The sequence below is a fragment of the Alternaria burnsii genome, assembly GCF_013036055.1.
Source record: "Alternaria burnsii strain CBS107.38 chromosome Unknown 698, whole genome shotgun sequence".
In the NCBI taxonomy this organism is placed as follows: domain Eukaryota; kingdom Fungi; phylum Ascomycota; class Dothideomycetes; order Pleosporales; family Pleosporaceae; genus Alternaria; species Alternaria burnsii.
Window position 1 is genome coordinate 699,364 of NW_024066111.1, and position 12,497 is coordinate 711,860.

The 12,497-nt window shown below is 52.1% G+C and overlaps 7 protein-coding genes across 7 annotated transcripts; 3 read left to right on the forward strand and 4 right to left on the reverse strand.

Annotated features, from left to right (window-relative positions):
• Positions 1 to 172: 172 nt before the first annotated feature.
• Positions 173 to 2,098, reverse strand: GT037_004397 (uncharacterized protein; the record flags this gene model as incomplete). Its single annotated transcript, XM_038929444.1, has 2 exons — positions 173 to 1,394; positions 1,443 to 2,098. The coding sequence occupies 2 exons, from the start codon at positions 2,096 to 2,098 to the stop codon at positions 173 to 175; spliced, it is 1,878 nt and encodes a 625-aa protein (XP_038787716.1).
• Positions 2,099 to 3,274: 1,176 nt separating this feature from the next.
• Positions 3,275 to 4,355, reverse strand: GT037_004398 (uncharacterized protein; the record flags this gene model as incomplete). The annotated part of the gene is made up of 2 exons (XM_038929445.1): positions 3,275 to 4,174; positions 4,239 to 4,355. 2 exons carry the CDS (start codon positions 4,353 to 4,355, stop codon positions 3,275 to 3,277), a joined length of 1,017 nt encoding a protein of 338 aa, XP_038787717.1.
• Positions 4,356 to 4,775: 420 nt separating this feature from the next.
• GT037_004399 (uncharacterized protein) lies at positions 4,776 to 5,408 on the forward strand (the record flags this gene model as incomplete). Its single annotated transcript, XM_038929446.1, has 1 exon — positions 4,776 to 5,408. The coding sequence occupies one exon, from the start codon at positions 4,776 to 4,778 to the stop codon at positions 5,406 to 5,408; it is 633 nt and encodes a 210-aa protein (XP_038787718.1).
• Positions 5,409 to 5,930: 522 nt separating this feature from the next.
• Positions 5,931 to 7,943, forward strand: GT037_004400 (uncharacterized protein; the record flags this gene model as incomplete). The annotated part of the gene is made up of 1 exon (XM_038929447.1): positions 5,931 to 7,943. One exon carries the CDS (start codon positions 5,931 to 5,933, stop codon positions 7,941 to 7,943), a length of 2,013 nt encoding a protein of 670 aa, XP_038787719.1.
• A 670-nt stretch (positions 7,944 to 8,613) lies between these two features.
• GT037_004401 (clpP/crotonase) lies at positions 8,614 to 9,581 on the forward strand (the record flags this gene model as incomplete). Its single annotated transcript, XM_038929448.1, has 2 exons — positions 8,614 to 8,679; positions 8,808 to 9,581. The coding sequence occupies 2 exons, from the start codon at positions 8,614 to 8,616 to the stop codon at positions 9,579 to 9,581; spliced, it is 840 nt and encodes a 279-aa protein (XP_038787720.1).
• A 106-nt stretch (positions 9,582 to 9,687) lies between these two features.
• On the reverse strand, positions 9,688 to 10,640 carry GT037_004402 (fumarylacetoacetate hydrolase family protein; the record flags this gene model as incomplete). Its single annotated transcript, XM_038929449.1, has 2 exons — positions 9,688 to 10,304; positions 10,364 to 10,640. The coding sequence occupies 2 exons, from the start codon at positions 10,638 to 10,640 to the stop codon at positions 9,688 to 9,690; spliced, it is 894 nt and encodes a 297-aa protein (XP_038787721.1).
• A 536-nt stretch (positions 10,641 to 11,176) lies between these two features.
• Positions 11,177 to 12,144, reverse strand: GT037_004403 (l-cystine transporter-like protein; the record flags this gene model as incomplete). The annotated part of the gene is made up of 3 exons (XM_038929450.1): positions 11,177 to 11,527; positions 11,586 to 12,009; positions 12,068 to 12,144. The coding sequence occupies 3 exons, from the start codon at positions 12,142 to 12,144 to the stop codon at positions 11,177 to 11,179; spliced, it is 852 nt and encodes a 283-aa protein (XP_038787722.1).
• Positions 12,145 to 12,497: the final 353 nt, after the last annotated feature.

Below are 12,497 nucleotides of genomic sequence, written 5' to 3' on the forward strand. Positions count from 1 at the left end.
CTCCAAGTGTACACATATACCGCTTGAGTTGTGCTGAATGTGGAAGGATCAAGAGATGCTTCGCTGGATGAACGTTAAATGGCCTCGTTGTGGAGTGGATGTTGTCCGTAGTTGGTTTGACTCGATGACGATGCCGGACTGGCAAGAGGCGTGAGTGTTAGGATCGAGGCACCTAGAACTCGTTGGGGCGATATGGGCGATACTGGCCGCCGCCAGCACTGACGGCCCGACCATTCGTTGCCGGGACGGAGAGTCCTCTGGTTGCTGGCCCATCTGAAGTCGCGACTCGTCGTTTGCTCTTCTCCAGACGGGTGGTCCTCCAGCCCTCGTACCATTGCTCGCGGGAAGCCTCGCGGAGTTCGGAGCGCCAATCGCTGAAGACACTCTCCCTGAGCTTGACGAAGTCGCAGTGCTCCGGGTTGTAAGGGTCGGCGAAGCCCCACGGGAATCTACGACCGACAACCTCGGGGTCATAAGGATCTGGCGAGATGATGCTAAGAGGCAAGAACGGAGTCTCGGCATTTTCGCTGTGAATAGAGGCGGACATGGCGGAAGGTTTGCGGCTATGACCTTTCCTGGCGCTCGGGGGCGAGGTCGGAGGTGAGTGCGACCTAGTAGAAGAACCAGATGAAGCAATCGAGCGCGCAGCTTCGGAGGAAGATCGCTCAAGGATCTTGTTAAGTACCTCGGATTTACCTTCGCCCTCAGACGACTGCTCATATTCGTCCTCATCTCGCTCATCCAGTCGGTCGGGATCTTCGTCATCGTCACCTAGGTCTAGGTTCAGGGCCTCCAAGGGGTCCAACTTTGCGCGCTTGATCGTGTCCCAGACTGTCTTCTTGAGGTAGCGCATGTGTGCGCCGGTGATTGTGTCTGCCTTGCTGATGACTGGAATCACAGTCGTTCTGGTTTGCAGCTCGCGAAGTATGTTAAGATCTAGGCGCTCATCCAGACCACCGAAGATGGCACTGCCAGCATTAACAACGTTGGACTTCTTGCGGGCCTCGGCTATGTTCTGGTCCAAGCGAATCGGATCCAGGACGAGGAAGACGCAGTGAATGTGTGTATCCTTGACGCCTGGAGCGCGTACAACCTTTTGCTCCTCGCTAAATGTGTCTTCGAACTTGGACTCGAGGAAAGAGGTGATGATGGGTAGCTGGAAATCGACAATGTTCTTCTCCAAGCCCTCGGAGTCCCAGAGCGTGACGCCGACTCTCTCACCGTCTACTTCAGTCTCGAGGAACTCTGACGTGAAAGGTGAGTCGTCACCACCCACGGCTGTAGCAGGTGGGGAGGGCGTATGTGGGCGCTTTCGAGCCGGAAGTGCAAGCGCAGTGCGGAGGAACTCAATGAACGATGACTTGCCGCAGCCCTTGGTACCAATGACAAGGATGCTATGTAATTGTTAGCGCTGACGTCGAAGGGTGCAATGTGGAACCTACTTGAAAGGCGTGGGGTCCTTCCTCCTCCTGACACGGCGGGGACTGTTGACGGTGCTGATCTGGCTGCTGGCATAGCTGTAGCGACCACGGTTGGTCATACTCTCAGTCCTCGGGTAAGGATCGTAGTCCATGTAGTTGGACTGCGAGGAACCAGGCACGGGCGGCGCCACAGCGGGGCTGGAGCTGGGGATAGGCGCCATCCTATAGGTGTCGGTTGAGGGTCGGCTGAAGTTGTGGGCGCTGGGGTTGTAGGTGCCAGCTTTGTTGGAGACAATGGCAATGGAGTCTGGACGGGCGTCTTCACCTCCAAACGTGGCAATTTGGGGAAGGGCCGAGTGAGAAGGCAGGCGCGGCGGCTGCTTGGGCAGCATGGTAGCTTCGCGCTGCTTGCGAAGAGCCTCCTCCTGGGCGAGTTGCTTCTGCTTCCTGCTCATCTTGCCGATTGAAGTGCTTCGATTACTGCTATTACCGCGAACTTCGGAGGAGCTCTTCCCGCTGGTTCGGCGCAGAAAGTTGAAGCTGGATCTGCGCGGTCCTGCTTGGTCAGAGTTGGTGGATTGGGCTACTGATGGGCGGCCAGAGGGATCAGGAGAGCCGTCTTGGTGGGCCAAGGTATTAGGTGGATTAGGGGACCGGTCGTCGATGGTGGTGGCCATGGTGGGCGGCGGAAGGGCTCTTAATATCAGTGGCTGCGACTTCGCGCGTGTAATCTTAGCAATGGAGGACTGCAGCAGCGTAGCGGACAGTCTTGCTGGGTCGGGCTATCCTGCGCACGGCACAGCAATTCGGACCTCGCAGCGTCCTAGTGCAAGTGAAATTGAAGGAGGAGCTGCCGGCGGGTGTCGCAAGGTCAGCACCTGCTCAAACGCGCATCTCGATGGCGCGTGCGGGTGAAAGGCCCAGGGTCTAGTCAGAGGCTTCGACTAACCTTTTGGCCCGAGACACTACTGCAGGAACGATACGGCGCAATGGCACCCCCGGATTCTCGACAAAAGTAAATCGCCGGTAGTTTAATCGCGCAAGGAGGGTGAGGTGGAGGAGTGGTGAAGGCCAGCCACCACAAGAAGCAACACCACAGACGTCAACATCGGCGTGACGCGTCTCGGAAGGAGCAAGGCTGTAAGCAGCCGTACCATTGGCCGTCGCTTCTCGACGTTGGACGCACAGCGGGAAACCGCGATGGTGACACCGACGGGGGTGCGCGCCCGAAATCTCAATGCGAAACATCTGGCCTGACCAGACAACCACCGGCAGCGCGCCAATTTGCATCCAGCAGCCAGTCATTCTTCACAACGCGGCAGATTTGTCTTGTGCAATCCTTATCGCTTCGGCGGCGACGTGCAGCTGGGTTGCCGGTCCCTGGCGATCGTCATGCACATGAATAGGGGTTCCCGCTAGCCGGAATCCTCATTTTATGAAGCCTCGGTGCCCAGTGCAGAGGGCTGGGGACGCTGAAGCCATGTGTTGTTAGGAGGCAAGGAGCGCATAAACGCCATCTCCGATCCGACACAACGCTTCTGGGGACACCCACGATGCTGTGTCACAGAAAGACAGAATAGACATAAAGAAACAATTCTGGCGTCATCCTACTCTGTTTTTCCATCAAACACGAACAGGAGGGCGTGCTGGCTCTTCCACTTTTGGCTTCTACGCCAACGCCAACAAGCTGCGCCTCATGATAGTCCAACCAACACGTCTCAGCTGTAGATAGCATCATCACGCAACACGTGCGCCTATCGATAATGCCCCACACAGTGCGATTCAGTTGTCCCATGGATTGATGATGCTCTCCCGGCCCGCTCGATCCTACGTCAGGCGCAAGTCTTCAAACTCTATCCAGTAAACCTTCCACTCTCCGCGATCTTGCTCATGACCTCTTGAGTGTGTTCCCAAACCTTGTCCATTCCCCCTTCTTCCCTCAGCTTCTGCGCTTTCTTTGTGTCTGCCAGGATGTCCCCATTCCAATTCAGGACATAGCCTCCACTTCCCTTCACTCCGTCACTTCCAACGACTTCTGTCTGAGCGCCATCTGCCTTGGGGGCGTAACGCGGTGCAGTGGCAGCAAACAGGTGTCTCTCGCCGCTTTCCACCTGCGGAACAAAGAAGAGACGTCCAAACAGACCACCTAGCACGAACGTGACAGCGTTGTTGAAGCGGCCGAATAGTTCTCGCGTTATGCCTGTATCCACAGCAGATGGGTATTCGTGGATATAGCTTGTCTTAAGGTTCTGACTTGCCAAGTGAGTGACGGAAAGGTTTGTCATGGCGCTCGCGTGCAGCAGCACCCTTTTGAGACTAAAGTTACGCCTCAGAGAGAGGTCAGAGTAGTCAAGGCCGCCCAGCCTCAAGCCAGCCTGCGGATCCAGAACATTGACAACGCGAGAGAGGTTGTTAGTTTCAGAGGCATTGTCGAGCAGCGGCGTGAGCTGGGAGATAAATCGCATCCGCGAGTAGTACTGGACCGCCATCTTCCTGTCCAGACCTTCGGATGTCTCGTTTCTACCTTGCACCGTAAGGTATCCGCACGTCATGAACAGTATATTGACTTGCTTTTCTTTGCTCTTGATCTCGCTGCATGCTTCGTCCACATTCTTCAATAGTGAGAGGTCCTTCTGGATGAAGCTGATCTGGGATGAGCTGTTGATGGAGCTAAGCTCTTCCATGATCTTTCCAGCCTCTGTTGCATTGCGGCCAATCAAGTAAACATGTGGTGATGTAGTGTTTCGGACAAACTGTAGAGGTAGGAGTTACCTAGTCGGTATATATCGTATATGCCTTCAAGTAGTCGCGACTTACCTCTCGAGCTGTGAAGAAGCCAATGCCACTTGTACCTCCGACAAAAACTGCCACTAGATTTGGTGGTAGGCTCTTCAACGATGCGTTGTGAGCGCGGACAACGTCAATAGCAACCATGGCAACGGCGTGGTAATCGAGAAAGTTGGTCTTGCGCAGAACTGTGAGGTTAATGAATCGCTATTGGGACTTAGGGTGGTTGTCCTTGATAAAGTGAGTGAATGCCTGATGGATGCAGCTTAAACGAGCGTGCCCGTATTCGTCCGTCCGCGTCAACGGAGTTACCATCACCCAAAGCTGGACATAGCGGACTGAATCTACCGGAATAATGTTCCCTCATGCTAGCTGACAACTTCCAGCGATGCGAACATTCATGGTAGTAAAAGACTGCAGATCTGGGCTCAAAGAAGTTCAAGCTTCCGCATCCGCCGAAGACAACGCTAGTCTCCACCAAACCCTCACTCTTGACCCCACCTGGTACATTTCACAACATGGAATTTACAGCTTGCACGATCCTCGCTGGAGGGAGAAACGCCCACTATGAACGCAATCGGTGATGTGTCTCCCACCTTGGGCCCAACTCAACTTGCTGCCGGAAACGCTCCTCCAACGCCTCCGCACGAGAATGCGCTCGACGATATCTACGGTTCCGCGCCCGCGTCACCCACTCTCGCTGCGAACATCCCACATGCACACAACCATGAGATACTCTCAGACCTTCCATCCCGTCAACGTGCGCTAGACACAGATGCATATCGTGAGGGTCTAGCGAATAGTAAGGGGCAATACGTACAGGAAGGCTTCGATGAAGGCTACTCCCTAGGCGCAAATCTGGGTTTGAAGGTGGGCTACATACTAGGAGTCCTACAAGGTTTTACTGCTGCATGGAGAGGTCATGACAAGCAGATCCACAAAGAAGTAGCAGAATTCTACGAATCTGCGCGCAAGGAGCTTGCAATCGAGGAGTTGTTGGGTCGCCAATGGGTAGATGAGGAAGGAATATGGAAGTGGGGTGTTGTAGGGAAGGATGAAGATCCCACATTCAGAGAGGTATCGGATCAGCATCCTCTAGTGAAGAAGTGGATAGATGTTGTTGAGGAACTGGCAAAGAGGTGGAATGTTGATCTCCAGGCTGTGGAGAAAAGTCAAGTGCCACAGGATGACCAGTCGTGAGGAGCATTTTGAAGATTGGCCTTCTCCCCAGTGCCACTTTCCAAGTGCATCCTCAAGTAACGCCAACAAGCGCCAGATGGTGTGACAGTGACTTCTCCGAATTGGTTCGCCGCTCCTCAAATCAGAACGTTCTACAGTCTGGTTACAGAACGGGAGGTTATCATCAACAGACACAGCATAGTCATCCATCGTGTTCGGCGAAGAGACAGTTCTGGGTGTGACTCTCCTCATGACCGATCACGCGAAGACAGGGGTTTTGACTCCAAGGAAAACATACATGACTTCAAAGCCGCAGGCAATTGATCGTCAATACAAAGAGAATCAAAGGTTCGGGTTGAATCGGAACGTGGAGTTGGTATGTCTTATGGTGCACGGACGAAATAGCGGTTTATTCGGGCGGCGTTGAAAATGCCGTCATGACTTTAAGTCCGACACTGCGCGAAAGATAACTGAATCTCACAACGTAGTCCTCATGTCCTACCACACTTTTCTCGTGCTGATTCCGTCCTGCATTCGACAGCCATGATACATGGCCTGTCTGCTCTTCGAAGAGCACCTGCCCAATATGCGACATCAAGACTGCTGACGTCAACCTTGGCCCCCACGCGACTCTACCAGGCACCCATCGTACGCCGCCTGCAGACACAACAATGGGAGCCTCTACGCCCTCCCAATCCCGCAGACCTACCGAAGCCGAGGCAGCGCAAAATCAAGCCTCCGTTTACTCGCCGAAAATGGGTGCGCCGCCTTGTCGTCGTTTCTGCGCTGCTCGGTGCGGGATGGCTGGCTGACAGGCAATTCTACGCTTCATCCATCACACGTAGTTTGCGCACATTTAAGACTGGTCTTTTGATAGGCATAGACTACAAGATCAACTTCCGTGCGCACCCACCGCTTGCGAATAGCATCGAGGATCTGCATGCAAGGAACGCACAGAGAATATTCGATCTGTTGCGGTACAATGGCGGACTATACCTGAAGATTGGGCAGGCCATTGCCATGCAAAGCGCAATACTACCGCCGCAGTTCCAGAAGATGTTTCAGCAAATGTTTGACGACGCACCGCAGAATGAATGGTGGGAGGTTGAGCAAGTCATACGAGAGGACTTTGGCAAAAGCGCCGAGGAAGTCTTTGGCGTCAGTTTTGCACGAGAGGGACAAGACGGTCGAGGTATAATGGAAAAGACTGCAAGGGCTAGTGCAAGTGTTGCGCAAGTACACTGGGCAAGGCTGGCAGACGGAAGAGAGGTAGCAATCAAGATCCAGAAGAGAGAGATTGCGCAGCAGGTCGGATGGGATCTGTGGGCCTTCAAGGTTGTTTCCAAAGTCTACACTTGGTGGTTTGGCATCCCTGTCTATACGCTGGTCCCATACATCTCCGAACGCCTGATGCTGGAAACCGATTTCGAGAACGAAGCGGACAACGCCGTAGAGATGAAGGGACTTGTGGCAGGGGAGCCGCGGCTCAATGGTCGAGTCTACATTCCTGCAGTATATCGTGAGCTCTCGAGCAAGCGTGTCATGACTGCCGAATGGATTGAAGGAGTGCGACTGTGGGATAAAGAAGGCATCACGAACAGCTGGAAGGGCGGATGGCGCAGAGGCAGCCCTGGTGCTGGTGGCAACCTTCTTCCCCCTATCCCCAAGGACGCCAAAGTTGATACACATGTCCCAGAGGACGCCACACAATATGAATGCTTCAAGCCGGACCGTAACTCATGGCGAGGCAACGATGGCAAAGGCGGTCTCGGCGTTTCACTGAAGACTACCATGAATACCATCGTCGACCTCTTTTCAGCACAGATGTTCCTCTGGGGTGCAGTACACTGCGATCCTCACCCTGGAAACATCTTCATCCGCCGCCTACCCAACGGACAGCCCGAGGTTGTCCTCATCGATCACGGTCTGTACATTCGCATGGACCCCAAGTTCCGCCTCCAATACTCGGAATTCTGGAAATCACTCCTCGCCTTCGATAATGCTAAGATTGAGGAGATTGTCAGCAGTTGGGGCGTCAAGCACGCTGACATCTTCGCATCAGCAACGCTCATGCGCCCATACGAAGGTGGTGACAAAAGCGTAGCAGAGGTCCTCAAATCCGAGAGAAAAGGCAAAGATCAAGCTGAACGCGCCTTCGAAATGCAAGCCAAAGGTCGCGATGCCATCAAGCTCATCCTCGGCGACGACGCAAAATTCCCTCGTGAGCTCTTATTCATCGGCCGCAACTTGCGTATCGTACAGGGTAACAATCAGTTCCTTGGTTCGCCTGTTAACCGTATCAAGATCACCGGATTGTGGGCTAGTAGGGCGTTGATTGAATCCAGGGACCTTAGCGTGAGCCAAAGATGGAAGAATTGGGTCAACCATCTGCGGTTCCGGTGTGTACTGGCACTTAGCGATGCGGTGTTCTTCTGGAGTAAGCTCAAGCAACTGGTTGGTGTTGGTGGAGGTATGGAAGACGATATCGAAGCGCACATGCGCGTTATGGCCAAGGACTTTGGCGTTGAGCTGAATCATGGAGTTTTCGAGGGTTAGTAAGAGTAGATGTATGATATATGTATTTATCCACTCCCATGAAGAGAAATGTATATTTTCAGTCCCTGCAATGTATGAATCATTAGTTATGAATATTACTTAATCTGAGTTGCGTGTCGTAACGTGTTAAACTACAACTCAACTGAGAGTATTTGCAGTCTTATTGGCTAACATTGTTAAATTGACTTCTCTTCATTATTGTCTGCGTGCCTTAGTCATGGACGTAACGCCCGTGATGACGTGCAATAAAAACGTGCCGAGGTTAAACGCGAACATGTCCTTATCAGCATCGTCAGCAACTCATTCACGCGTCAGCGGCTGTGCAACGTCGCTGCATCACTTTCATCACACAATTGGCGTCTCAAGCTGATATCCGTAAATCACCTCTCCAGAGTCTTACAAAAATGGTTTAGGTTGACGCGTGCATAGGTACGCCCAATAATACTCCAGCTTTCTTACCGAACCGAGGCCCGTCGCGTCCCAGGCGGGGAAAGCTTACTACTCAATCACAACTCAGCTCCTAGGACCGAAAGTCTTCAGCAGGTCGCCATTCCATCGAAAAGAACGACTCAACAACAACTCTTTAGAAGAAAAAAAGTGTACTGGTCATAGCTAAAATTCATTTATTTGTCTCGAAGAACTTGGCAAAGAAGCTAGTTTCTGAAACATCATGACCTCTTCATCCGACTACTCTGACATCAAGTTCGAGATCAAGGGACAGATTGGTATCATCAAGGTAAAAGATTACCCCAATCATGCTCTTTCTGCCACGACAGGATTGTGGAGCATTCAACGAAAGATTTTCTCGTCGAATCATCGATATCCGTGTTATGTTATATGTCTAGAACTAACACAACTCCCTAGTTCAACCGTCCCAAGGCCCTCAACTCCTTCGGCGGAAATCTCATCCCAGACGTCATTGCCGCACTACGCGTTCTAAATGAGCACCCAGACACCGTCTTCACCGTCTTGACAGGTGAAGGCCGATTCTTCTCCGCCGGTGCAGACGTCAAAGGCATCCCCGGAGCTGGTGAAGTGTTCAAAAATGGTGGAGAGAAGAAATTGAGTTACATGACTCGGTTTGGCTATGCCACGGAACTTCTACGCTCCATGATCGACCACCGCAAAGTCCTCATCCTTGCCCTAAACGGCCCCGCTGTCGGTGGTGGTGCAGCTTGGTTCCCGGGTATTGCGGATATTGTCCTTGCTTCCTCAACAGCTTGGCTGCAATGTCCTTTCTCAGCCCTCGGTCTCGTCCCTGAGAACGGATCCGCTTTATCCTTTGCCCAATCCATTGGCATTCACCGGGCCAACGACTTCCTCATGTTCGGCCGTAAACTCTCGGCACAAGAGCTTGTTGATGCGGGTCTCTACAATTATGTGTGGGACGCTACAGGTGATGAGTTCCAAGGCAAGGTTGTCGAGTTCTTGGAGGAGCAGCTAAAGGGAAATGATGGAAAGAGTATGATGGAGATGAAGAGGTTGCAAAATGCGCCGATTAGGGATGCGCGGATGATTGCTGTAGTTAATGCTATTGATGCATTGGCGGAAAGGTTTGTTGAGGGTGCGCCCGCGGAGAGGTTCAGGATCAAGAGGGAGGAGATGGAGCAGAAGAGTAAGGCTAGATCGAAGATCTGAAAGTTGTGATACGTAGTGTATCTTCCTGTGTTCTGGCTAGCAAGATTTCATTCACCAAAAAATAGTGAGGTATCTCTTGAATCAATTCCTGGATTTATTCGTTCGTTCAAGCATACTCCACCGTATTCTTCAGCGTGCCAATCTCTGGACTCAGGTTTACCTCAACCACATCGCCCGGCTTCAAGAACTGCGGCTCCTTCATCGCATAACCAACACCCGCACACGTACCCGTCATGAACACAGTCCCCTTCTTTAGCGTAGTGCCCTGACTGCAATAGCTCACCAAGGTTGGGATCTTGAAACACAGGTCGTCAATGCCTGAGTTTTGTCTCAAATCGCCATTAACGATGGTCTTGAGATGCAGTTTGGACGGGTCAGGGATAACTTTGGTGGAAACGAGTTGGGGGCCCAGAGGCGCGTAGGTATCGAAGCCTTTGGAGAAATTCCATTGTGGCACTGTTCCTGCGAGGAGAGGATCACGCTGAAGTTTACGCGATGAGACGTCATTGCCGGATGTGTAACCGCCAATGTAGTCGAAAGCTTCAGCTTCAGACACGTCTTTGGCGTCTTTAGAGATGATGAAGCAGAGCTCGCCCTCGTAGTCGGCTTGGTTGTCTTGTGCGATTTTGGGGATGACAATGGGTGCACCATGGTCGTTTAAGCATGTATTTGCTTTTATGAAGGTGGATGGGTATGGGGGAAGGGTGCGGCCACCTTCCTGGACTATGGGAAGTTATCAGCATGGCAATGAGCGGAACTGTATAGCAGAGAGGTAAACTTACTGTGCTTGATAAAGTTGAGACCTATGCAGCGGATGATAGGCACTTCGTCCACTGTGACTGGGCCGAGCAGTTTCTTCACTGTCACTTCTTCGTCTGTGACCTTGGTGGCTGAGTCGAAGATGTCGTTGTTTTTTACATCGATCACTTTGGCCTTTAGTCCCGTCTCTTCTGTCGTAGTACCAACGTCAAAGTCTGCCGAAGGGAGGATTGGCTGACCCCGCAGCTCACGGCCATCTGTCGCAATGAAGCGAATAAGTCTGTCCCAGTTTGGTGCCATTGTTGCGATATATGTGAAAAGATGATAGGAATCCTGGGGATGCTTCGAGCAGAGTCCAATATGTATTTGTAGGATCAAGACGTGAGTTATGCTGGATATATATTCTACCGGAACTTGCTAACGCTGAGTCGGAAAGATGTGGAGAGGCTCGGAGGCGTCGCGCGGCAGGCTAGTGCGGGGCATGTTCTGGTAGAAGGTAATTCAGGAACGCGACGCTTAGTCTGTCGGCGCTTGTTATGAGGCCGGAACACATATCATGAGGCTGGTTTTCGCACTCCCTGCTCCACGCGTCCCTATATTCCATAGCGCTCTTCGGTAGGAATTGACGGTACGTACGCGGATTCTGTCGAGGAAAGGGCTGGATTATCCGTCGACGGACTTTTTTCCGGTCATACCAAGAACGTCCCAAGTGTCTGAGAGGAGCGTCAATGTCGCTTCTTTGGATTGAATAGGTCTGGCATGAAGCGGCACTTCACCATCAGACAGCTTCAAGCCTTAATGATGCAAGTTATTGACGGAATGTCACATTGTAATTTCTAGTCCCTCTGACCCGCCACGAGTCCTTGCCTCTCCTCTTCGTCCTCATCCTCCAAATGCTTTGCAGGACGTTTGTACAGCACATAATGCTGCAGCATAAAGATGATATCAAACACAATAGTAATGTTTCCCAGCCCGAACTTGACTGGGTTGCCTGTGACACCACTCCAATCGTTTTCCAACGCAGAATCGATGCACAACTGCGCAAGCGAAAGCCAACCTCCTGCGAAGTCCAAGAGCATAGGATATATACTCCATCCCAGCGTAGATTTGCGCTTGTAATTGACCCAGGCTTGCGGTATATATTTGAGAAATACGGTGAGAAGTTTGACGTAGCCGAGCGTGTATATCTGTTCGATATTAGCATGAACTTGTAAGGTCAGAAGGTGTAAAGTTGGATCAACTCACAACGTCGATCCATGCCCACCCCTGCGCATCATTTCCTTTTGTTCCTCTGGTTTTGACAAGCATCACCACGACCACGATAGCAAGCACACATCCCCACCAAACTCCTAGTATGACCCGGCTGACCTTTTGCCTCTTGCCAATCTCGAAGCCCCATATCTTCTCGAAGAACTGACTGTAAATAATCACACACATGACTGCACCATGTGCTGCGAACAGGAAGTCATTGAATCGTACTGTCGTCTGGGGCGCTTCCGGATGACGGAACGCATATTGCGATTTGATGGTAGGCGAATATAGGAAGCAGGCTGTAGAGATGGTGTAGCAGGTGAAACCGAGGACATTGAGGGTGGGGAAGTCTATTGCGAGACCGAGCGTGGATTTGCGGATATAGTTCGATATGGGTTGGGGGTAGAAAGACAGGGACCTGATCGTGAGTTAGTACGGGATCATAGAGTGCGTGACGAGAGATGGCTGGTACTGACCACGACAGGAAGTACGCCCAACCCAGTACGCGTGATATTGCTCGTGCAAAGGCTTCGAGCTCAGGACTTATCGTCATGGTGGACAGAGGACCTCAGAAAGAGCTATGAACATGGGCGATAACGATTGTGCGGCATGCGACCTTGGTGTGTCGCGATAGCAGAAGCAGGAAATTGACTAGTGCCAAACCAAAGAGAGAGTGTTATAAAAGACAGTCAGAATACAAAGACATGTTGTTGAGACAAGGCCTCATGGTGGGTAAGCGCCTGATGTTACACGCGTGTACTGCACATGTGCGATTGCGACAGATGCGCGCATGCCCGCGGAGCGGCAGGGATCCCGGCATGGCTGTTTCCAACGCCGATGTGCTCCTTCGCTGCTCATCTGGGACAGTTCCGACGACACATCGGATCAGATTTCACATTATCCATC